Raw genomic sequence first — 27,310 nt, 5'->3', positions numbered from 1 at the left:
ATATATATATATATACACACACAAGAAACTATAACGTTTTCAGACGTTAACGTTTGTCATCTTAAACTTTCCTTGCAATTCTGAGGAAAAGAAAGTCTCAGTTGTGAGAAAGTCACAATTGTTTTTTTGTTTTGGTGCCGGATACAAGCATCCATAGCTAGGTAATTTCTTGAGGTTTGCCGTGGTAACAGTCATCTCCATACAGACATAATGCTTTCAATGCTAAAGTTTATTTAAAAAAATCACCATATCATTCTGACTTACATGATTTATTCTATTTCACAGTTAAAAGAGAAAGCATAAATCTTCTCAGTGGTAATATATGGTTAACAATATAAACAATTTGCAACTGTAAACACTAATGTTTTTAAGACACAGGTTTAATCTTCATGCTGATGGTCTTCATGCTGACAGCAACACTGTTCTCCCAGGTGTACCAAGCATTTCCAATACCGAAAATGGTGGCATCTCTTCCCCATAAGTACACCCCATTGGGGTTTGTGTAGTGACAAGGTGTGGCTCTATACCAAAATCCCCCGAGACGCATTTTGGCACAGTTATTATCATCAATGTCTTGATCCTTGTCAAAGGTTGTGAACTTCAGACCATTGTGGAAGGTCAAAGAGTCACCTGCGGAGAGAAAGAGCATCATTAACAGGATTAGCATAATATATAACTCGATGGCTGCACTGTCAATTTTTCGTCATCAGTTAGGAACCTAGGTGTGCTATTCCATAGCAATCTTTTGTTCGAAAGGTACATTCCTAGCATTTGCAAACCGCATTTGAAATTACGACCTATGGTCTTGATGTCAAATGCAGAAATGTTAATTCATGCATTCATGACCTCAAGGATAGATTATTGTAATGCTTTATTGGGTGGTTGTTCTGCACGCTTAATATACAAACTCCAGCTGGTCCAAAATGCAGCAGCTAGAGTTCTTAATAGATCCAGAAAGTATGACCATATTAGCCCGGTTCTGTCAGCACTGCACTGGCTCCCTATAAAACATTGTATAGATTTTAAAATCTTGCTAATTACTTATAAAGCTCTCAATGGTTCAGCTCCTCACTTGAGCAAAGCTCTTATCACATTAAAGTCCCTCACGTCCGCTGCGTTCTCAAAACTCAGCAATTTAATAATAACTAGAATATCAAAATCAACTGCAGGCGGCAGATCATTTTCTTATCTAGCGCCTAAACTCTGGAACAATCTTACCTAACACTGTTCGGGAGGCAGACACACTCTGTCAGTTTAAATCTATATTAAAGACACATCTCTTTAACCTGGCTTACACTTAACACATTAACACATTTCTATAATCCAAATTCATTAAAGAATTGTTAGGCTGCATTAATTAGGTCAACCGGAAACAGGGAACACTTCCCATTAAACCTGATGTACTTGTTGCATCGTAAGAAGAATGGCATCTACGCTAATACTAGGCTTTTTTGTTCTTATTCCAAGGTCTACATAGCCGCCAGATCCAGTCTGTATCCAGATCAGATAGTCACTGCAGTCCCAAGGATCCAGTCCGTACCCAGCCCAGATGGAGGATTAGCACCTAGAGACGACCTCCACAGCCCTGATTGTCAGCGGAGCCAACATCAACTAGATGAGCCCCGGAGACGAATCATCAGTAAAGAACTCCTCACCTAGACGGCCGTTGCCGCAAGACCACAGTAACCAGATAAGTCCTTTGCAAATCTGACGCAAGTTACGTTACAATACTACTTTTTCTAAGTAACTAGTAAAGCATTACTTTTAACAAGCAAATATCTGAGTTATTTTTTTAAATAAGTAACGCCAGTAAGCTCTCCTGTCCCCATGTTGACAGAAATTGTGAGTAAGATGTTACTTTAGTTCTAGAATAAATGTGAACATGCAAAAAAAATATTTCACTCACTAAAAAAAGGGATACAGTATTCCTCAAAATGAATAAAAACAGTGAAATTCAATGCAAACCTGCAATAATTAAATATGTTAAATAATACAAATATCCTTTATGTATTTAATCCCATTTTATTAACCGATGTCTTTGCTGCCGACCTTCGATGATCCAATTCGTCCGTACTAATAAGCAAAAATTACTCAAGATAATTTACCATTTCTTTTCCTTTTTTGTATTGCTGAGAAGTTTAATTTTTTTCTTATGCAGTCTACTGCACAGACGTGAATTTACTTTTCTCTAAGCCTGAGGCTTTTGATTTAAAAAGGTTTTTACATTTGCCAAAAATATAAATTTTTATAAAACAAACAAGCCCTGCCCTGATTTAAAAAGTAACGTACCACATTACTTTCCATAAAAAGTAATTAAGTAATGTAATTAGTTACTTTTTTAGGGAGTAACTCAATATTGTAATGCATTACTTTTAAAAGTAACTTTCCCAAACACTGATTGTCATATTTAATACTGTGAAGTTGCTTTGACACAACCGCATTGTTACTGTTTAAATAAAGGTTATTGATTGATTGATTGATTGATTGATTAATAGTCAAAAAACAAGTGTTTTTCTTCTCTATTTAATATATTTTGACAGAGCAACATATCTGACATTTCATAATGCTTGCTGGTACTCTTAAAAAAAAATCTGTATTTTTACATGTAAGCCACATTTAAAGAACTCATTACAGAAAAGCTGGTAAATTACATTGAACAGTCTGGATCCAAATTAAATACAATATAAAAACGTGCACAAAGATGCACTAAAGTGCATAATCAAGTGTACATGAATCCTATGCATGAAAGTGTCCTACCTGCTCCTCCATCAGTAAATCCTGAAACTTGCAGTTTATATCCATCAACTTCAGCAGCCACAGAAAAGGATGAGTACAGAGCGTAACCCTTCCTTCCATTGAAGTCTTCCAGATCCACTCTTAGTATATATGTTCTGGTCCGTGTCAGATGGTACATGTTTTTCAGCCCTGTTTAGAGAGAGACACACACACACACACACACACACACACACACACACACACACACACACACACACACACACACACACACACACACACACACAGACACACACACATATATACACACACACACACACACACACACACACACACACACACACACACACACACACACACACACACACACACACACACACACACGAAGAACATGTTCAACAAACATATAAACATTGCACTTTGAGATCTTACCCAGCCAGTATTCGGTCTCCGCATTCCCAAATCCTCTCTTGTACTGATTCCACGGCTGATAGAAATTCATACTGCCGTCCATTCTCCTCTGAATCACCTGTGATGGGTTTATATACAACATACGATTCATAAAGTATGTTCTGATGTATGTTTAATGATGCAAAGTCACATACCGTCCATCCTCCATTGTCTTCTATGCTCCCGTCTGAGACAATGTGACAGAAAACCCAGACAGGAGTGTCACCTGCTGGATAGATGGCATAAATCCCACTCAGTTTTTCTCCTGAGTTTTGGATGTCAGAACAGTCGAATGGCATGAGTGCAGAGTCACTGCCCAATAAAAGAGGGAGAAAAGCTGCCAAAAACAGCATCATCTACAAGAGACACAGAGAAAGAGTTATGTTGCACATGTATAGTGATGAAATCAAAGTTAAATTGAGCAAGATTCCGGAGTTTAGAGTAATCGACAAAGTAAAAGAAGCAGATGAACTTACTTCCGTCTTCTGAATTTTTCTTAGGAGTTAGATTTGTTTAATCTATAAAGTAATAACATTTTTCATATATAATATTTATCTGTTATTTTCTGAAAACCTGTCTTAATTTTATGCTAAGCAATTGAAGAATAAAGATAGCAACTCACCTTGTTTTATTATTCAGTCTGACACGAACTCTCTTTATATATCTGTCAGATTATCAGGCTCCTCCTCTGTCTTTTTGATATGTAAAAGCTCATATAGCTCTAAATGCTTTGGTAAATATTTGTTAGAAATGTTAATGCACCATGAATTATATGTATATTTTCAAATGGAAATGTACCAGTGTACAAGGAAGAGTGTTACAGAGTGAAATCTGCATTATTTTGTGTCAAAGTTTGTGTCCAGCAGATAGAATACAATTATTTGGCTTACATCAAACTTAATGAAAGAAAAAGAAAAAGAAATCTATACCATGTCTTATATATCCATATAGGCTGAGATGGGCAGTATTTCAGAAACATGTATTTTAAAGCGTTTGGGAATTAATCAAATTGATAAATTAAATGTAGTATTTTTGCATTTTCAAAATACATAAAATACTTTGTACCAGTCAACTTCTTTATTAGGCTGCTCATTTTCTGTATAAGATTGTCACATGACTAAATACAGAGAATTAAATAATGAATGGCACTCAGCTGAATAGAACAAGGGAAAACATGAACTAATGAAATACAAACTAAAGCCCTATTTGGACAGGCCTAGTTTTCCAGGGCAACGTGGAAAAAAAATTGAGTTTCACAGTGTACTTTGAGATTTTAATCCTGTGCGACTCTGCATCTCTGTGTTTTTCTCACATGACCTCTGAGAAAATCTAAAACTGTCCAAATATCTGTGATTGCTGATATTGCATAATAATGCCTCACCCCATGTGCTGTTTGACCTACATAAGCTACTGTATGCACACCAATTTTCAGCATACTTTCATTTGATTCCAATATTAATTGTATCCAACTAAACAATAAATGATACCTCAAGTCAAACACATCTCTTATAATGTTAGGGAAGGGGCCATGCTCGGTGGCATCGAGAAGTCCTGAATACAAAAGTGAGGGAAAAACTAACCATCCACAATTCAGTACTACATAGTTTACAGTCTTTGTAACGTGTAATTCAGCAATACATTTCTAACATTTATAATGTGTTTGGAAACCATTCTCTCAAATACCTTTACACAGACTTAAATTTTTTTCTTCATCATTGGTTCTAATTTTTCTATGTTTGTTACATAAAAAGATATATTGGCCTAATTAGAACTGGAAAAAATAACAGATGATCGCACAGTTAACTCCAGGTTGGTTAAACTAGTTTTCCAGACACAGACTTAACATAGTGGCCAAGTTTATGCAACTGGCCTCTATTCATCTGTCTCACGTGAGTTGGAAAATTCCAACACAAGTTAATAAGTAATAATAATCGGTAACACTTTATAATAACTATCCGTTATAACTAGTTAATATATCATTAATAAACTGTTAGTTAATGAGTTATAAATGACTTGTTAAATAACAGTTAATAGTTTGTTAATTATTTATAACTGTGTGTGAAAAGAACGAACCTGCAAATGTCTCAACTGACCAATCAGAATCAAGCATTCCAAAGAGCCATGTAATAACAAGTTATAAATGACTTGTTAACTGTATTTTAATGATTTATAACTATACCTAATAAATTAATAATAGATCATGAACAAGCTGTTAGTAAATTACTTACTAAAGACTTGTTAAGTATCAGTTAATAGTTTATATATGTTATTGGGACTTTATTCTAAAGTTGCAACTATTCTTCATTTATTAACTGTTAGTAAATGAGGAATAGTTGCTACTTTAGAATAACGTCCCAATAACATACATAAGCTAATAACTAACACTTAACTAATATATTAACTCACACTTTACAGATCAGTTGTTCATAGTTTGTTAACCATCTACTAATACCAGTGAAACTTTGTAGAACAGCAAATGGATGGAACAAGTTCAAGCTACAGAAATTTGCTGTGATATTTAAAATATACAACTTTTGTACCTCAACCTTGTTCCACTCATAGGCTTTTCTGTGTACTGTATTTTACCAAAGAAACTCCACAGATGAAATATTGAACATTGTGTTTAATATATAGAAACACACATACTGAACCATCACATGGCAGAACAGCAGTATACAACAGAATACAAACCCTTATATTAGTTAAGTGTTAGTTATTAGCTTATGTATGTTATTGGGACGTTATTCTAAAGTTGCAACTATTCCTCATTTACTAACATTTAATAAATGAAGAATAGTTGCAACTTTAGAATAACGTCCCAATAACATAATATAAACTATTAACTGATACTTAACAAGTCTTTAGTAAGTAATTTACTAACAGCTTGTTCATGATCTATTACTAATTTATTAGGTATAGTTATAAATTATTAAAATATAGTTAACAAGTCATTTATAACTTGTTTACTAACAGCTTGTAAGTTATCTTTTGGCTATCTATAAGGCACAGTTATAAATAATTAACAAACAATTAACTGTTATTTAACAAGTCATTTATAACCCATTAACTAGCAGTTTATTAATGATCTATTAATTAGTTATAACAGATAGTTATTATAAAGTGTTACCCAATCATCAAATACATTTCATAGCAAGCCGGCGCCGCGGTCCTGACTGCATTATCACTGTCTTTAGCGAATATTTACATTTATTCACATATGACTGGATGTGGTAGACTGTCATGATTTTGGCTAATGCGGAACACTAACGTTACTGAATAATGCACATCAAAAGGGGTTTTAAATAGTGGGTATACGCCGTATACCGTCCACTAAACTTACCTAAAAATAATTAACAACACGGCCCGTCTCTCGCTAGCGACTGCTACGAGACCTGGTGGTCTGACTACATGAAGCGCTGTGGCCGGAAAAGGCAGCGGTGAATAGTTGAACCAAAGCGGGAAGCGAGTTGGGTTTGCTGTGGTGAGAAGTAGGGCGCGACCCAGGCTGGTCTGAGGCTTGTCGCTGCGACCCGACGCTCGAAAGCCGGGTCTCGTGCGGTACTAGTGGTGTCGAGCGAGGCGAAGTCAATCTAAGGCCGACAGATTGCAACGGATGATCCAAAAACCCCGGTACAGGTTTAGTCTTTGACTGTAATATTTTGACCAACGCCAAACCGAATGCCAAGAAACTATCGCTGGATGGAGGTAAGACGGCTGGTAATATATAGAGGATGCGCTGATTGAATGATTGGTTAAACAGGTTGCACCTGTGCCGAATGGGTTGATTATCTGATCGTGCTCCTCCTGAACCTTGTTTAATCAAACATCATTTTTTTCAAATCCTGCTCCACTCTTGTATATTTGCAATCTTGAACTGACATTTCATTGTTTCCTCAATCAAACACAAATCTGTTAGAAAAAAGTCTGTAGAAAATGGATAATGTCCTGCCAGAAAATTACTAGTACTTCTCCTGTTTCTCCTGGTGTGTTTTGACTTGAAAAAAAAAAAAAAAAAAAGTTGGGAAAGTATTTAAATGTTTGTCGGTATATTAGATCTTTGCATTTGTTCTTAAAGTGACAGCAGCCTAATAAACCTCTCCTGGTGGGGGGAAAAATGCTTGTGAACTCCTATGCCATCAACAGTGGCACCGGTCGAAATGATTGAATAAAACCATGTCATTTGATCTTACAGATTTTCACCATTTTGTCCCTGTGTATGTGTTTGGATCAGTTGGTATTGTTGTACTGAACTCTGTGACACTGATGACTGAACTGATATTGAAAACAGGTGAATGAACATCATACAGTTTCAGTTTCTTTTTAGTATGTTTACATTAAATAACCCACTAAATGTGTGGTAAACAAATGTTAGAACCTTATTTTACTCAGTGACTTAGCACAGTTACTATCACATTGTGAAGAGATTTGGGGTAATTACAATCAACTTTTAATGCTGTTTTATGACTCAGTACAAATGTGTAAATAATTGTTTTCAGTTAAATGTTTTACTTTTATCTTCAGTTAACGGCGATCGTTCAGTTAAAGATCTGAGAATCGCCGTTTTTCCCTCCGAAGGCCTCTTCACTTTCTCTTTGCTGATTTTACAAGTTTTTGAACCCTGTGAGTATGAAATAAACTGTTAGATTAATGACATTTGATTCTGATCTAAGAGCAGGTCAGAGATCAACCATTGACCATTGTTGTTGAAACCTGTTTGATTACAATATTTGGCCACTCATGTACTCCTCAAGATTATTTCACTGATCTCCTTCCTCACCTCATTATAATTAGAGAATTAAATATATCTTTCATAATGGTGATATGTATGATACATCCCCTTTGTAAAATAAATGAACAGTTATTGTTTTGAGATTTAGTTAATGTGTGCAAAATCTGATGTAAACGTGATGTAATCTGATGTAAGGTGATTCACTGTAAAGGTGTTTGATTGACAATAATGATGTTTTCTGATTTGAAATCTTTTCCCCCTTATTACACACAGGGATAAAAATGTGCCTTCAACCATATCAGGTTAGCATCGTTTTTAAATTGACTTGCAGGAGACCTAGTTTAGGTTCACTAGTGACGTGAAGGAGGTTTGGGATATTATATTGACAACTATCATTGTGGATGCAGCATCATACTCCTTTAAATATGGCAGCCATGATGTGCAACCACCTTTATATAGAGTAAAACACCTTTTTCTAGATCACTGACTGGAGCTTTTATAAGATTTGAGTGGGCAGATTTAAATAGATTTGTCAGTCAAATTTCCTATTTCCTATTAAGCTTTTTTATTACAAAAAAATAACCTTTGAATAAATGCCGCCAAAGCATACATATTTTATGATAATATGTTTAAATTAAATGTTTTATGTTTTATTTTGAACCCAGATTTCAGCAGGATGTGATGCAACACTAGTCAATGGATCAAACCAGAACCAGAACGCAGCAGAATCACATGAAATGAATCCTTTACTGAATCAAGATCAGGAGGCTGGTAGGAGAAACAGACGACACTCAGTCTGATTCAGTGGAATCACAAACATGGTCAACAAAGACTTTTTATCCAACACTGAATGTTTTCTCGAACTCTTATTAGGGTTGACAGTGATCAAACACACTTTAGTGATGTTCATAATTTTATTGCAGATGGTTTTGGCTGTTTGTTTGTCTGTTTCAGCATATTTTGTAATTGTGAAAATAGCTTTATGTCTACTGTTAAGCTTCAAATGCGTGTCAAGCATCTGTCTTACATACACATCAGCATGAGTGAATGAATAAGATAATGTTATTAATATAAACGACACAGGACACAAATTACTTACTAAAACATCATGCAGGAACGTTTGAATCATGAGAAAGTCAGACTGTATGTTCTGGACTAGACAACAACAGGAGAGAAAATGAGTGAAATTGTTCTCAGTGTACAACATTTCATTAAATACCGTGAAGGAGGCTGCCACCTTTTGCATGATATAACGGATATGTTTCAGATAAGTCTATACAGTTGGTGAAAACTGTAGCATTTACTATTAGAGGAGAAATTAAAACCCTGATCCCAGACCACAGGTTACAAAGAGAGTTCGCCCATTTTATAAAAAATAATAAAATAAAGGAATAAATTATATTATTATTATTATTATTATTTTCTACTGAGAGGTCCAAGAAGGATCTCAATTATGTAAAAATGTAAAAAAAATCTAAATATCTAAATAATTTAATGCTCAGTAAGATTTAAAGTGCCAATAAACAGTGATACCTTAGCCTTTAATTGCATTTATTCACTGTTGTAAACCAGAACAGTATTATACAGTTTGTTTATACAAAATTATACAAAACTTTTAGACCACAAATTAAACTGTGATATCACTGGAAATTAAGTGTAATGTGTGTATACATATCTATATAATCTGTAATCATTTATGTAAACAATGCTTTAAATAGGTTACTGTGTGTCTTGTTAAATTCACAGTGTAATAAATTTTGGGGATCTCTTCCGCAAATACTTACCAGACCTTACTTTATTAAAATGCTTATATTTTACATTGATTCTTTGGTAGACTCATTAACATAAACAGCAGGTGTTATCACTATGGTCAATCACTTGTAAAGTGAATCTTGATTAATTAACTGCTTGGATAAGTCCACATTCAGCACTACAAATAATAGATTCTACATCTGCTTCAGTGTTTTAACAGCCATGGATGGGACTCCAGCTATATACACCTAGCTGTGTATATAACACTGGTGATTTTGCTGTGTAGTTTTTCATGGTTCATATATTAAAACAGGTCTTAACAACGACAGGAAACGAAAGTAAAAGCATTTATTTAAACGTATAGGCTACCTGTCCTATAAAGACCACTGAAAATTCATTTTCAATTTTTTTTTATGTTTTTGTTATTGAATTTGAACCACTTTTATTCTTTGCGTTTGCTAGTATCAGGATCAGATGAGTCTATATCTGTGTCTGTTGGTGAGGATGTCACTCTGAACTGCTCTGTGGACTCTCACATCGCACCTGAACACACTGAAAATATTTCATGGCAGAAAACTGATGAAGATGAAGATATTCTGGTTCTGCTCTAACAAAACAATGAGGTTTTTCCAGATTCATCAGATGAGCGATACAGAGACAGAGTTGAGTTATTCACTGCTGAAATCCCCAAAGGAAACTTCTCTCTCAGACTGAAGAGTGCCAGAACTGAGGATAAAGGAGTTTACATGTGTCAAGTGTTTGCTGGAGGACTTTCAGCCTGTGCAACTGCAGAACATGGGGCAGCTAGGTGAGTTGACTGAAAAAGAAATAAATACCTAAATAAATGGATAAATAAGGTGGTTTCTGTTTACAGCTAAAAAAATAAAATAAAAATTAAACACTTAACTATCGTTTAAATATTTTCTAATAAACATCCCATCTTGGAATTTACTAATTATCTTTAATATTAATCTAAATATTTTTTATATATATCTATTTATTTATCTAAACACAAATTGTAGTTGGATAGATTTAGTTGAGTTAACTTTAAAAAAGTGCGTATGATATTGCTTTATTTTTAAGTTACTTATCAACCTTTCATTTCATTTATTTATTTATTCAGTAACACTTTAGAATAATGGGCCGTTGTTAACAAGTAACTATGCAGTAAGTAATAGATAGTTCTACATTAACACTTACATTAATACTATTAACTAATATAGAAGCAAGCTTAACTAAGCAGTAGGTAATTGCTAATTTTGGACAAAGGTGGTCCCTTATTAGGTCTTTGATAATTACTAAAGAAAAAAAATTGTCATTGAGAACTACTTGTGAACTGTGACCAATTCATAAAGAATGACTAATTCATTAATAATCACAACAGTAACATTTATAAAATGAACAATTAGGTTCTTTGACAATGACAATTTTTTTCTTTAGTAATTATTCTAAAGTGTTACTATTTATTCTTTACAATGAGGTGCACACCGTATCTATACAATATACCGTATATATACTAATATACAATATATATACTCAGTATATATTTTATATTAATCTTATGTTAATTGTAAATATCCATGTAGAATGCAGTACTGTAGGAGAATCAATGGCCTCAATTAAAAATTCTTGTCTTCTAATTATGTTAGAAAAACTAAATATAACAGTTCGACTCAGTCCAGATGTAAATGCTAATTGATTATCCATTTTTGACAGGTTTTTCTACTTTGCACATAATGGTGTTGGTTCTCTGCATCGTTTCTGGATTTGGAGCTGTACTTCTGTTCTGCTGTCTGATCTACAGCAGTTATAACACAGGTGTGTTTGTGAGAAGAATCATATTTACATACTTCATTTCCTGCAATACATTCTGCCTGTGTTGCTGTAAGTGTCTTTCTCATTGCTTGCACAGCTTGCCCAAGCAGAACAAACTTCAGAACAAACTTCTGGAGAATTCAGGTTTCACTTGTCTTTTGTCCAAACATCTGCATGTTTTTTGCCTTCATCTTCTGGGGTCTTACTGAAGGTGAGTTTTGTAGTCTATACATTTACCCATGAGACCACTAAAGCAGAATAGTAAGAACTTGACAGGATTGATTATGTATTTATTTATTTATTTATTTTGTATTATGCAGATGTTTTTCATTGCTGACTCAAGATTACTGTCTTGATATGTTGGGTTTGTTTAATTTCTCTTGATGTGATTCTTCATCACCACACAGTTTTTGTCATTTTATCTTATACCTAACAATTAATACTCTGTTCCAGGATTCAATAGTGAGATAATCAGTTGCTGTGCTCTTTATATTCTGAGACCTGTAATGTTGTTTATGTATCTTCCAGGTATGTATTAGACTTAGTTTTTTTTTTTTTCATTATAATTATTCATTATCATTATTGATGATCACACAATAAATAGATAGTTCACCTAAAAAATATCAATTTACGCAACCCAGGCCATCCAAAATGTAGAAGGTTTTTAGCTAAAAGGACTGGCTTTTTTGGCTTTTAATATGAATATGTTAGCCATAAGATGATCTATAAGCTTGTGTGCTCCAAAACAATGACAAAATTTGCTTTTAGAAGATATAAACATTTAAAAAAAGTTTCAAAAGTTTCTAACTTTATGGATCAGTGGTTTTGATGACATCGGCCTGCACTTTAGCTACTCATCAAAGTTTCTGTCCAATCAAATGCTCTCTAGAATCCGAAGCGACCCACACTATAAATAGACGCTGAAGCTGCGGCTGAAATCAATCACTTGTTCACAGAGTTAACTTATGAGGGAAAAAAAGAGCAGACTCTAGACATGGATGAAGCTTTCTAAAGCACATGTGTCGACCACCCGTGTTCACGCACATCAAATGGAGTACACTTTGTGTGTTTCAAGGCACTTCAGTGGACCTTTTAAAAAAAGCAACACAAAATTAATACCCATGGCTCCTGGTGATATATGAAGGTCTTATGAAGCAAAACATTCAGTCTGTGCAAGAAACTGAACATTATTTACAACATTATTACCTGTAATTCAGAGCCTGCAGGCAAACTGGGAAATACAATTCTTCTCTGCAAATTGGTTCTTTCAAAATAACTGATCCATCATTTCGTTCATGTAATCATGCAATGACATAATACATATGCAATTATATTATTAAAGAGGACATTGGACGTCCATTTTCCATGACATAGTATGATTCTATAGGGTTTTCATGAAATGCATAAAGTTCCTCAATTTAACCTTGTCAAAAACAGCTCTGTTTATGGCAACTAAATGCTAATGAGTCAGAACTGTTTGCTCAGTTCAGTGACTGCTGTAAGAACTGGCACTGGAGTGCTGAAAGAGTTGGCAAAAAACAGAATCATGTGTTCATATGCACCAATATTTTGGCTAATTTCGAGTCTGATTGACTTTCAGGCAAATACAAAAGTGAGATTATTATCAAAGGGAAGTAGATCATAGTGTACTGTATGCTTATGCACATCTGAATGTAAATAAAAGTGGTGTATGCGGTATTACCAGTTTTGCCTGAATTCAAATATTTAAATGCGACTGCTGCTTGAGTCTTGAGCATCCCAAGCCAAGAAAGCAGTTTCCAACCTGCAGTCTCAGTAGGAAAATTAGGGCAGATATTATAGCCTCAGTGAGGTTAAGGTTAGTCATAGGGACACAAGGTGGTTTTAATTGAAACAGGCTGCAATTTGAAACAGCTCACTGGATGACACAGTTTTAGACTCAGTCAGCCCATAACAAACTGGCTACATGTTTATTCCCTCCCAGCTTTTCTGAGCTGACAAACACACCAGAAACCTAACCTAACCTATCCGGTGTACCCTTTTAAGGAACACTCCACATTTTTTGGAAATAGGCTAATTCTCCAACTCCCCCCAAGTTAATAAGTTGATTTTTACCGTTTTGAAATCCATGCAGCTGTTCTCCTGTTCTGGCGATATCACTTTTAGCATAGCTTATAGCCTATTAGACCAATAGCATCTCGTTCAAAATGACCACCGACGGAAAATGTAAAGATACAATTTTCCAGGCCAATTAGGAACTACACTCCAATTCTGGCGTAATAGTCAAGGAAGTTTGCTGCCATAACATGGCTGAAGCAGGCGCAGTAATATCACGCAGCACATCGCAGCACATTGTGACCAACTTCATGCACAGGGAGCATTCCTTGTTGGAAGTTACCTTGCTGGGAACTAACTTCAGGCGCTGTGTGACTTTTTTTAACAGCAGCAAACTTTCTTGACTATTACACCGGAATGGGAGTGTAATTCCTAATCTTATAGAAAATCGCATCTTTACATTTTCCGACGGTCTTAGTACAATTTAACTGCAGAAGAGTCAAGTTTTAAATAGGACAAATACCGAAACTCATTGGTTATTTTTGAACGTGATGCTATTGGTCTAATAGGATTCAATGATCTATGCTAGGCTATGCCAAAAGTGATATCGCCAGAACAGGAGAACGGCTGAATGGATTTCAAAACGGTAAAACTCAACTTATTAACTCGGGGGGAGTTGGAGAATGAGCCTATTTTTCCTTTAAATTCCGAAACACCTGTGGTACCTGGAGATTTTAGTATATGCACACTGAAAGATCAAATCTGTGTATACGCATGGTTATAAATAATGTCCCATATTCAATGACTGAACTACCTGTTGGATAATATACATTAGGCTATCAAAATGTGTTTTCTTTTTTTATTTGTTTCAGTTTTTCCCCCCTGACATCCTTTGGCTAGTGTTAAAGTATATGATCCTGCTACCATTCATTCAAGTGCTTTTAAAACATTCAAGCGTAATAAGATACAAAAGAGAACTCAAATCTTTACTGGTGTGCTGCTTATGTAATTGAAACAATACATTTATTACCAAATATTGCACAGTAATCCCAGCTTGTTTACTTATATATATATTTTTTTAATTTTGCACAGTAACAATATTTGTTTTATGTGGAGTATTTTTTTTTTTTTTTTATTCCTCTGACAGTTTTTTATGCCCAAAAGAATTCACATTTTATGAACATGACACATGTAATTCTTGGAATATGCTTTGGATGTGTAGTGCTCTTCTGTCTCAAACTGTGTAGAGGTAAGAGTTTCTGAATGGTTTGTTTGAATTAGTTATTACAGTGGCTTTGAAAAAAAAAAGATTCCCTCTTGTTAGCCTGACACCTAACCATACCTCCAAACCTGTCCCTAACCTTACCTGTATAACACCTCCATAGCTGAAAAATGCCATTGAACATGAACAAAAGAAGTATGTTGTACCTAACAATTTTTTTATTAGTATTACAAAAAAAAAAAAAAAAACTGAAGTGACCACTAGATTAAAGCCCACTTGCTTATTGAAGGTTCTCACAAAATAGTTGTGTAAATATTAGAAAATATGTAATAATAATATGTTTGTTTTTGGTTTTTTTAGGATTTAGTTGTATGTGCTTTAATTGGATCTCTTCAGTTTTTCTGTCTTTGGCACAATTTGTCGAACGGATTTCCTTAATTGGCCTTCTCAGACCAGGTAAGTGACATTTCATGTGCAGTGTGTTAAACTGAAAACTGTAATGAGCCACAATAACAACCTATATCTCAATAAGTTCCCCATATTTAAACAGACTGTTTTTTTTTTTTCAACAATTTTACAACGAGTTGCACCAACTCATTCCATTTATCAAAGGGGAGTGCAAAAAAACAAAAACATATGAAACAAATAGTAGAACATAACAAAGACATTATTTGACAATAATATTCAGTCTTAGTAACTTCTTGACACCCAGAGTTTGATTATTATATGTGACCTTGGACCACAAAAGCAGTCTAAAGTAGCACAGGTATATTGGAGCAATAGCCAAAAATACACTGTATGGGTCAAAATGATAGATTTTTCTTTTATGCCAACAATCATTAGGGTATTAAGTAAAGATCATGTTCCATGAAGATATTTTGTAAGTTTTATACCATAAATATATCAAAACTTATTTTTATTTTTATTTTTTTATTAGGAATTGCTAAGAACTTAATTTGGACAAATTTAAAGGTGGTTTTCTTAATTTTTTTTTTTTTTTTTTTTTTTTGCACCCTTAGATTGCAGATTTTAAAATATCTCAAACAAATATTGTCCTATCATAACAAATTATACATCAATGGAAAGCTTATTTATTTCCAAAAAAATACGCTTATGACTGGTTTTGTGGTCCAGGGTCGCATACTTTGTTGTGTGTTCTGAGCCCAGGATAAATATACTATATATACATATACTATGCTCATCCTTTTGACTTTTAAATCAATTTAGTTTTTTTATTACACAGAGGCAGAACATTTAGTAGTGCGGCGACAACAACAACAACAGTTTGAGACAAGCCAACAAGGACCAAATTCATGTAATCACTCATTGCTGAAAATAATCACTTTAAGTAATTGTACTGTAAATGTTCTCGATTTAACAATTAAAATGTGTTCTAGTGCATCTCTCTCATGTGATCATGTACATATTTGGAGCACTTGGTCTTGTTTTGTTGAACTCTGGTATACTGACAGCAGAACTGATCCTGAGAACACGTAAGTATAATTTTATGAATGTAATGTAATACAGTTTCATTAGACAACACATTGTCTGAGGGGTCTGGACAAAATGTACAGTATTACATTATAAGAAATACTAAATTGTTTAAAATTTTATTTGCAAATGTTCCCATCTTCCTTTTATCCTCATGTAATTCTTTTATTTTAATTCTTAGGAAATGGGGAGCGTGTCATTAAAGATCTGAGAGTCATTGTCTTCCCCTCTGAATGTGTTTTCGCTTTATATTGGATAGTTAACTTCCGTTCTTTTTGTAAGTATCTTTTAAAATCTTTTTAACAAAGACAGATTAAATCAATTGTATTTGATTCTTAATTTTGCTTAATTTTGACATTCTAAATATTGCAATAAGATAACCGTAACATGGCATGTATTTTTTCTCTCTAACTTTTAATGCATACTTTCATATAGTGAAGATTAAGCCTGAGTAAGTTCCATTTTTTAATTCATTACAGCTGTAATTCTCTGTGTAGATTTATATCTAGCCTGTAATTGTTTTTTCATCCTGTTGTTTTACACAGATTTGCACACAATGTGTAGAACTCAGATGAAAGTCACAGACATCATCTCAGGGTAACGCAAAGACATATCAGCTGACCGGTTTGTCATCTTAGTATAAAGTTCAGTTGTGTAGATGCTACTTTCTTGTTTTGAACACAGAGAACATCATCAGAGACTCATGAAATGGAAAATCTCTCTTCACCTAATCATGCTGTTTAACTGAGACAGAAATGACACATAGGTTACATCCTGCACTCTGGCTGTTCTTTCAGAAGAAAAAAAAAAACAAAGTCTTAAAAAAAGAGATTTGGACAGTTATTCTGAACTACACTCAGAATCAACAATTAGAGAATCAACAACTAACAGAATCATCAGTCAGAGACTGATGTATTTCATTGATCTGATTCGGTAATCAGATTCAATGAGATCTTTCTCTCTCTGTTCTTACTTTACAGTGATCGGAATGTGTACAATTTATAAGATTGGACCTGTACTGAAGATCTGCTATTTGCAGAAAATATATCATACTAAACCTCTGCCTTAAAATAGAAAATGGAAATCATTGATTAGTCTGTTATCAAATTTCCATTAGACGCCCTTCAAAAATCCCAAGATGGTTCTCTCTATTATAGATAGCGTAGATATTTCACTCTCAGGGCATATGTCATTTTAGCATGTGCTTAAAAGACAAATGCATTGAACACTAATACAACTTCCTGTAAAGCTGACTTGAAATAAAATGAAAAACAATACGCAACATAAATATGACTTCACTTTTTCAATTTGCATGACAGCAAATGGTCATGTCACTTGGTTGAGGAATGTATGCATAAATACAGATTTCATTTATATATTAAAGTTTAATGAAACAAAACTTTATGATGTGATTAATATAAATAAACTGTTGTTTTAAGAAGATGCAATGCACCAGATGAGTAAGTTTATTCCGCTTTCCAGACTCCAGAGTTGCTTCTTTTTTTCTCTCTCTCACTTTTATGAAATACCCTCGCTAATAACAAAGTTTTGGACATTGAATTCACATTGACAAACATCCCACAAGTTCCAGACAGACAGACACATAAACGCATTTTTATTTATTTTTATTTTTGCAAAATACAATATAAGGTACTCTGAAAACTGAGAAGGTTACGGCAGTGGCCATCTGAAAGTGAAAGTAAAAGTAATACTGAATGTAAGCGGTCAGTCTTCCTCACTGACCGCTCATTGACACAGGCGTAGGCTATAACACTTGCGATATTTTTTTCAGCTAGCAGACATGATCGATTTGTTTAGTTTTGCATATTTGAAGATGAAGCTAATGGTGATGCTGATGATCGCTGATGGTACGTAGCCTATATGATCTCAACTTACTGTGATTTCCGTATAACTGTCTAGATTGTTTACACAGGGAGGTGCACGCATGATACTAGGACATTTAGGTCTACATATACAAGAAAATATGTGTACAGTCAAAGATCATTCCCCAAAACGTTATAAATAAAATATAAAATACTTATGCGCACAATAAAAAAAAAGATATGCACAGCGCAGGCGTAGATCGCAGTAAAGTTTGCGGTTTGATATTAATTTCTTTTGGCTATAAATATACAGTGCGCTGTCATTGACATGCAAATAGTTTGGACACCTCCTATTAAAGGTGTCTTGAAGATTCGCTTTAGATTTAGATCACTATAATCAACGATGTTATATGCCTGCTCAAATGATGAAGATGGAATTAAACAATTGCAGAACTTGATTTTAAAAGTCACATGATATTGACACAATTCCAAGTGTGTCACATATGCGGACTTTTAGGGACTCCACTGCAATTTGTAATACATGTCATGTGTTCATTAACTTGTTACATTTTCAGTATGTTAGTAAATTCATGCCTATAATAACAATATTAATTAAATTATAAGAATAATCACTTGTCATCTTTGAAGTGCATCCACATGTGCAGTGGTAAAGCATCTTTACTAGCTGATTTGGACTCAAATAAAATGTAAGAAAAGCTATAAATAAAAAGGCAGGGCAGAAAGTGTTTTGAAAAGTAAATTAATTGAAAATTAAATTCTCTATACCCTACTTTAATTAATCAATGTCTATGGTTTAAAGAAATGCTAAATCAGCTTTTGCACAAAATCTTTTAAATCTCCTGTCCTTTTCAATTAGGGTGAAATGGACAGTTTGTGTTCAGATTAGTGATGAACACATATTAGGTGGCCTTAAAGTACTTACATTTAAATTAATAATTTGATACAATGCATTTATTGCACATATACATTTTTACATTGTACTTATATGTATAAAAAATAAAAGACCTGCATCATGTAATTATGTTGACCCATTCCTTATACCTTAACCCACTTTTATGTCCCCTAACCTTAGAACCTATGAACAGAATGTCACACCATCACTCTGGTCTTTGTTTGCACCTTTTTTACTGTTAAGTTAATTGTCATGGTTTCTGATTTGAGTTCTTCATTCGGTTCAGGTGTGTCTTGTTAATTATCCTTGTTTGGTCTGTGCATTAGTCCCTGTATGTTCAGTTTGAGTTTGTTGGTTATTGTGTGTACCTCACATTTAGTTGATTACCTGATCTTCTGGGTCTCGTGGAATAAATACCCTGTTTGAGTTTATCTTCTTCTTCAAGCGCTTTTATCTTCAATCTAGCAGCTGCATGACAAAGAATAAGTACATTGTATTTATTTTTCGATGTAAGTAGGCTACACAGTACACTCTTAAAAATAAAGGTACTTTAAAGGGTTCTTCAAGCGATGCCATAGAAGAACCATTTTTGCTTCCACAAAGAACCATTCAGTCAAAGGTTTTTTAAAGAACCACCTCTTTCTTAGCTTTTTTATAATCTGAAGAATTTTTTTTTGCACAAAGAAACTTTTGTGAAACAAAAAGGTTCTTCAGATGTTAAAGGTTCTTAATGGAACCATTTAGACAGAAAAGGTTCTTCTATTGTGAAGCACCTATATTTTTGTAGTTAAGGCCACCTAATAAAAAAGTGGGACCAAATAATTTGTACAGCAACAATTAATTTGGACATTTCACAGTAAAAAAAAAAAAGTATTTCTGTATAGATACATTTTGATTTTTAATGAATATTGCATGATCATTCATTTTATAGGATTAACCGTGCATGGTCCCTCAGGTCCTCTGGTTGCTCCTCTGGGATCTTCAGTGGTTTTGCCCTGTTATGTTGATAAACTCTTACTAATGGAGGGTCTGGAGGTGGAATGGAGAAGAACAGACTCAGAGACTCTGGTTCATCTGTATCAAGATGGTGAGAGTCGCCCAGAGGCCCAGCATCAGGATTATAATGATAGAGTTCATTTCTTTACTGATCAGATTCAACATGGAAACTTCTCCCTCCATCTGAACCATTTGAGAGCTGAAGATGAGGGACGATACACATGTAAAGTTTACAGTCAGCAAGAGTCTGGTGAGACTGTGGTTCAAATAAGAAATGTTGGTGAGTAAAAACCACATTACAGGTATGTGCCAAAAAAATTAGAATATCGAGTCCGTTTATTTCAATAATTTGTTTCAAATAGTGAAACTTGTATGTTATATTAGTTCATATTTCAAGCCTTTATTTGTTTCAATTTTAATGATTATGGATTAAAGACAAAAAAAAAAAAAAAAATCCAGTATTTCACAAAATTAGAATATTTCCTGTGACCAATAAAAAAAGGATCTTAAACACATGTTGGCCTTCTGAAAAGTGTGTTAATGTACTGTATTATGTCCTCAGTACTTTGTTGGGCCTCGTTTTGCACTAATTCCAGCATCAAGGCGGCGTGGCATGGAGGCGATCAGCCTTTGACACAGTTGAGGTGTTATGCTAGCCCAAGTTGCTTTGATATTGGCCTTCTGCTCATCTGCATTTCGGGGTCTCTGTTCCCTCATCTTCCTTTTGACAATACCCCATAGATTTTCAATGGGGTTTAAGTCAGGCGAGTTTGCCGGCCAATCAAGTACAGTTATTCCATGGCTATTAAACCAGGTACTGGTAGTTTTGGCTTTGTGGGCAGGTGCCAAATCCTCCTGGAAAATAAAATCATCGTCTCCAAAAAGCTTGTTGGCAGAAGTAGCATGTTTACCCACCACGCAAACCCCGCAATTGTGATTTCTTTCTACGGGAATGCGATTGCGAAATTGAAATTCTCCCTCGAGAGACCCCCCCAGAAGCGCGATCACCAGGCCGCCTCTCAGGTTTGCTTAGGGCCCCCCCTAGCGTAAACACACCCCTGGTTGGCAGCAGGAAGCAGGAAGTGCTCTCAAATTTCCTGGTAGACAGCTGCGTTGACTGTGGACTTGATAAAAGACAATGAACCCACACCAGCAGATGGCAAACCATCACTGACTGTGGAAACTTAACACTGCACTTTAAGCAGCTTGACTTTTGTGCCTCTTCGGTCTTCCTCCAGACTCTGGGACCTTGATTTCCTAATGAAATGCAAAATTTGCTTTCATATGAAAACAGGACTTGGGACCACTGGGCAACAGACCAGTGCTTTTTCTCCTTAGTCCAGCACAGACGCTTCTGACGTTGTTTTTGGTTCAGGAGTGGCTTAATGCATGGGATTCTCCAGCTGTAGCACATGTCATGCAGATGTCTGTATGTGGTTGTTCTTGATGCCAGCCTCAGTCCACTCCTTTTGAAGCTCCCCCAGATTTCTGCAATCCTCTCAAGGCTATGGCCACATTTTTCCCTTCCTCTTAACACTCTGTTAATATAATTCAATACTGCGCTCTGTGAGCATCCAGCTTCTTTTGCAATTGCCTTTTGAGACTTTTCCTCCTTGGAGGGTGTCAATGATGGTCTTCGGCACAACCGTCAAGTCATCAGTCTTCCCCATGATTTTAAAGCCTACTAAGCCAGACTGAGACAATTTAAAGGCTGAGGAAACCTTTGCAAGTGTTTTGCGTTAATTAGCTGACTAGATTTGGACACAGGAAGCTTACAATGTTGAACTTTGTCATGATATTAAAATTTTGTGAACCTGTAGTTCAGGTAGAAGTTATTTTATGCTGATATTACACTTTAATTTACTTTCAGAGCGTTTGCTAGTATCAGGTTCAGATGAGTCGATATCTGCGTCTATAAGGGAGGACATCACCCTGAACTGCTCTGTAGACTCTCACATCACACCTGAACACTTTGAAGAGGTTTCATGGAAGAAAACTGATGAAGATGATTATATTCTGGTTCTGCTCTACCAGAACAATAAGACTTTATCAGATTCATCAGGGGAGAGATACAGAGACAGAGCTGAGTTCTTCACTGGTGAAATCCCCAAAGGAAACTTCTCTCTCAGACTGAAGAGTGTCAGAACTGAGGATAAAGGAGTTTACATGTGTCAAGTGTTTGCTGGAGGACTTTCAGCCAATGCAACTGCAGAACTGAAGAGACTGGGTAAGTCACAGATACAACAAATGTAAAACATAAAATAATTTTAATGCCAATGTATTTGAATCTATATTTGTATACATATATATGTAACTTTTTCAGGTTTCTCTGTTTTACACATAATGGTGTTGATCCTCTGTATTTCTGCATCTGGATCTGCACTTCTGCTTTGCTGCCTGATCTACTGCAGATCACATAATAATGGTATGTTCATCTTCACTTTAAAAAAAATGTTTGTAGGATATATTTATCATTAAGTTACGTATTGTATCTTTTATCTGTATGCTATATTCACAACCATCAAGACAATTAATAACTACTATATATCTAATCATTTACCTACATTTAGGTAAAGTGATGAAGATTAAACAAAAATATTCATGAATATTTTACTCCTTACTAACAGTCCCCACTGCAACCAAACACATCAGGACTCTTGGGTTTCTTCATGCGCTTCTTCCAAATATTATAATGTTTGTGGCTTCTTTCATCTGGGGTTTTATAGAAGGTGAGTGTTTTAAAGCTATTGGTCACATGATTAAAAAAAAAAACATTATTATCTCAAGACATCTCAAGTTCATTCTGGACAGATACTGTATCATGATCACTTTTCTCTCAATATTTTAAATATTTTAGCTATATTTGCTATTCATTTTCATGAAACATCTGAATATGTTGCAGGTTTTCTGTATGAGACGGTCTCTTGCTGTGCTCTTTATATGCTGAGGCCTCTGATGTTGATTTATGTTGCACCATATTTAGAGAAGATATCAGGTTTGGATTTTCACATAACACATGTATTCATGATTTCCTTAACATAAATGTGCAATTTTAAAATCTTTTTATTATTGACATTATTTTGTCAGCTAAAATGTTATACACTAACCATTCAAGAAAATAATACTTTTTTTTTCAGCAAAGGCACATTAACAAGATGTATAATTTGAATAAATAATGTTCTTTTGAACAATCCTGAACTGAATATTTCATATTTTCACAAAAATGATAAATGATAATAGGAAAAAGTACTTCTGAAGGATCATGTGGCACTGAAGTAATGACTGCTTTGATCACAGCAATACATTTCAAATTTACATATATTCAAAAAAATGTTTTACTGTCATTTTGATCAAACAAATGCAGCTTATTTAAAAAAAAAAAAAAAAACATTAACTAATTTTACCGACCTCAAATTTTCAGTAGTGTATTGAATTAATCATATTTCTCTTCACAGCTTATGCTCTTTTCACTGAAATCTTCATTTTTATAGCAGTTTATTCTTCAGGTTGGTAAATACAAACATTTTACCACAGTTTTCATGTTCAACTGAATTTCTCCAAATAACTATAACTATAACATTTCTGTTATGTTTCAGTTCTTTTGAATCATGCTTGGGAAAGAATTTTACAGTATCTGGAATCTGACAAAGTCATGACAGTGATTTTCTTTGGACTCATGATTATGTTTTTTGGCATCGGCTTCATTTACCGTAAGTTTCTGTGTGTTTGTTCCTTGAGAAGATATACTACAATGGTTGCTGAAATGTGAGGGGTGTACTCACTTTTGTGAGGTACTGTAGGTATGAATGTCAGTGTGAATGTGTGTGAGCTCTGTGATAAACTGGCTATCCATTTTCCCTCCTGTGGTCTGAGATGCTGGGGATAGGCTCCAGTTCCCTGTGTCTTTACAGAGGATAAGTGGTTTGAAGAAAGGATGGATGATAACCACCTTCTTTCAAACTTTGCATCTTTGATTTCCAAATTTTTAATGATTACATGGAAAATTAATCATAATGCACATTATTTTAACATCTTGCCTTTAATGTGAATTTTAAAAGTTCTTATTATACAAAGTAGCGCAGAATTGAAGAAAACATTTAAAAATGTTAATTTTTGTTTTTCATTTTTCTAGTTTTGACTAAAAAGAAGGCGATTCAATGCTGTGAAGAAATATGGAAATGGATGTGGTGTAAAATAGCAATTATATCTGGATTCTTCTTTTTACTTATTCCTACATTACAATATGGCATCCTGTTCTTTGCTTTTGGAGCTGTCAGAGGAGGTTAGTGACCCTTTACCAAATCTCTGTTTTCTCTCTCTGTCTCTCAAAATTAGGAAACTATATATAAATGAAAAAATCTCTGATTACTAACATAACTATCTTTAAAAAGAGAACAAGATGTTTCGTATAGCTTTAGCTGATGCTACGGTGTAAAAAGCTTTCACCAGTTTCAACTTAAAAACTTAAGTTCAGCAGCTGCCTTAACATTTTAAGTTAAATCAACTTAAAATACAAGTAATTTCAACTCATAAGTTAAATCAACTTATGTACAAAGTACAAGTCATTTTAACAAATTTTATTGTCATGAGTTGAAATGACTTGTAATTTTAAGTTGGTTTAACTTAACATTTAAGGCAGCTGCTGAACTTTAGTTTTTAAGTTGAAACTGGTGAAAATGTTTTACAGTGTATGGGGAAACTCCACAGGTCTTAATTAATGCTATTGCCCTGCAATGGCCAAAACAAGTGCACAAAATAAGCTGAGCGACAAATCCTAAGAATATTTCAACTAAACAAGAAGCCCATGTTACTGCGAAGGGTGCTCAGCATAAGCAGAGATGTTAAACAACCACAGTGACACAACAGCAGTCTCACATAAGGTACAGCTTTAGTACAGCAGCAACTACAGGTCATACAGAGGCACTCAACACTGCAGTCACAATGGAGATCTCGTTACTAGGTACCAATGCATGCTAAATGCGATAATTTGGCTGCTGCAATAAAGAGTAGCCTTTTTTTATGACGTTAGGCCCTAATAGACCTAGTGGCACTCCGCTGCCCCATTATGGCACTGGCAACTGGCTTACCTTGAGCTATCAAAGAAATGGGCAAGTTGTAAAACCTGGCAAATGTTACAAATGTGTCAGTACATATTCCTTTAATCAAAGTCTATTGTAAGGATTTTTTTTTTTTTTTTTTTTTGCTAATACAGAAAATGAAATCAAACAATAAAACTCAATAAAAGTATTCTGGAGACAAGATCTCCAACTTATTTAACTTATCTATAAGTCCCCACCTCACCATTTCCTATCTTTTTCCACCAGGCTCAAGTCACTGAATGTTTACTTTGAAGGGTGAATCAATCATTTATTCTAGTTTGGGTATTTAAGGGAAAGTGGCAAAATAGTAATGGATATATATATATATATATATATATATATATATATATATATATATATATATATATACCTTTAATACAGGGCTCCAATTTTAGTTTAGTTGTATAAAATTTAAGGCAATGTAAAGTTTTACATACTTTCATTGGTACAATGAAATTGGTATAATTTCGAGATGTCTTAAATTTAGGGATGGAAAGACAAGAATAGTGATATGGATTAATGTGACGATTGAACTTCAAAAGGCTGATTTCAATGAATAAATATTAGTGCTGCTAATAGTTGTTTTAAAGTCAAAACACAGCATGGATGTTATATGAATTTATCTCTAAAGGAAACTGACCTTCTTCAGAATAGTTTTGATGGAATTTTACCTATAATGCCTGATATAGTTTATGCTATATTTCTGCCATTCCAAAAGCTCCACCTAGTGGCATAGATTAAATTTGTATTTTCAATAAGCCTGTCTTCTGTTTATGTTCAGATGGATGCAAATATCAACCTACATTTTACAGCAAACACAGAGCTATAAATGTAAAAGAAGCTAATGTGCCTTTTAAAAATGTAAACAGTTAAGACAATTATGATATATATTTATGTTTTAAATTAATATAATAATACGTTTGACTCATTTCTTTTATTTAAAATGGTTTAATGGCTGAAATGTGATGTTTATTGTTTTATATAGAAATAACAACTTCGGGAAAACGGGAGGAGGTGGCATTTGTGTTTATTTAAAAGGTGTTGAAATTATTCCGCTCGAGCACTCAAATGTTAGCGGGAAATGGACGTTTTTAAAATTTCACTAGCGACTGGTATCGTGGACGGTACTTTTGACAACACTAGCGTCGACACATCTCGAATGAGTCTAATATCAACAATAGCTTTCCAAACCGAGCTTTTCAGTGACAAACCTACATCGGCATCCAAACACATTGAATCTTCGATCATCGAATGTTCATGTTTGGCTGCTATTTCAAAAGTTTCTGCTCATGTTGTTGGTCACAGTAATCCCACCCCCAGCCCCTGATGCAATCGGTTCTTTCTTATTGACCAGCAATGTTTTGGTTCTCTTTAATGTTATTCTTTTGTTTTTAGGAAGTCATGTTTCCTTAGCTCTCCCAGTGTTCTTTCTTCTGTCATTTCCCTTTTTGTTTGAACTAAAGAAACAGAACAGACGTGAGTATGCAATCAGTTCGTATTGTCATATTGTCAATTCATCATTGTCTATAGTTCTATATGATCAGTAAATACATACAGTTTACTTGAATTTTCAGGACTTGATCTGAATTTCCTGGTCAGTCAGAATTCACATTTAGGCCCATTAATACCAAGAACGATAACTATAATGACAACTATAAAGTTACCTATATCAGCGTCCACACCACTGGATGATATCTGTCTATTCTAAGCACAAACTCATCTGCTGTTTTAAATTCTTGAGATTGTGATAGCAGGATTGATTCTGATTGGGTGTCAATGTTTTAATCATTCATCAGCTGGGGAAAAAATGTTTTTAGAACTATATCTTTATTGTTATCTTTATAGTCTTCATCCTTAGTGTGAGGCCTTTACTGAATCAAGGCATATATTTAAGCTTTGAGATGTTACTTGATTATTTTTTTTATCTTTTTCAGGTTTAGAATTACTCGATAAAATAGCATGGGTAATCCTCATGGTTATCACAAATACAGGAACGATTTTTTTCCACTACACAATACTGGCAAACGAAAGAGGTAAAAATTATATTTCTGATAATGGAAAGAATTAAAACTTCTTTATCTTATGTTTCTGGTCTATATTTTTTAATGGATTAACTTAAGTGAATATTCTTATTGTGAAAACTTCTCTCTGTGTACAGATATTTCAGGATGGATGTGTCTGAGTGTATTTCAGCAAGCACTGTGGATGATCTCAATTTTCTTATTGATGGGAAATCCTAGGGGTGAGCTTTGG

The 27,310-nt window shown here is 34.4% G+C and overlaps 2 protein-coding genes and 1 long non-coding RNA gene across 3 annotated transcripts; 2 read left to right on the top strand and 1 right to left on the bottom strand.

Annotated features, from left to right (window-relative positions):
* Positions 1-367: 367 nt before the first annotated feature.
* Positions 368-3,482, bottom strand: LOC141343701 (microfibril-associated glycoprotein 4-like). Its single transcript, XM_073848333.1, has 4 exons — positions 3,339-3,482; positions 3,166-3,262; positions 2,758-2,925; positions 368-630 (listed from the first exon to the last, which is right to left on the bottom strand). The coding sequence occupies exons 1-4, from the start codon at positions 3,480-3,482 to the stop codon at positions 368-370; spliced, it is 672 nt and encodes a 223-aa protein (XP_073704434.1).
* Positions 3,483-20,232: 16,750 nt separating this feature from the next.
* On the top strand, positions 20,233-22,783 carry LOC141294469 (butyrophilin-like protein 9). Its single transcript, XM_073826394.1, has 5 exons — positions 20,233-20,260; positions 21,829-22,185; positions 22,282-22,383; positions 22,586-22,687; positions 22,770-22,783. The coding sequence occupies exons 1-5, from the start codon at positions 20,233-20,235 to the stop codon at positions 22,781-22,783; spliced, it is 603 nt and encodes a 200-aa protein (XP_073682495.1).
* An 801-nt stretch (positions 22,784-23,584) lies between these two features.
* LOC141326618 (uncharacterized) lies at positions 23,585-27,078 on the top strand. The gene is made up of 3 exons (XR_012353978.1): positions 23,585-24,240; positions 26,453-26,533; positions 26,992-27,078. It is a non-coding gene; the product is annotated as an uncharacterized lncRNA (long non-coding RNA).
* The last annotated feature ends 232 nt before the right edge of the window (positions 27,079-27,310 follow it).

This window comes from Garra rufa, chromosome 1, assembly GCF_049309525.1.
Source record: "Garra rufa chromosome 1, GarRuf1.0, whole genome shotgun sequence".
Classification (NCBI taxonomy): domain Eukaryota; kingdom Metazoa; phylum Chordata; class Actinopteri; order Cypriniformes; family Cyprinidae; genus Garra; species Garra rufa.
This window is presented reverse-complemented; position numbering and strand designations above follow the sequence as displayed.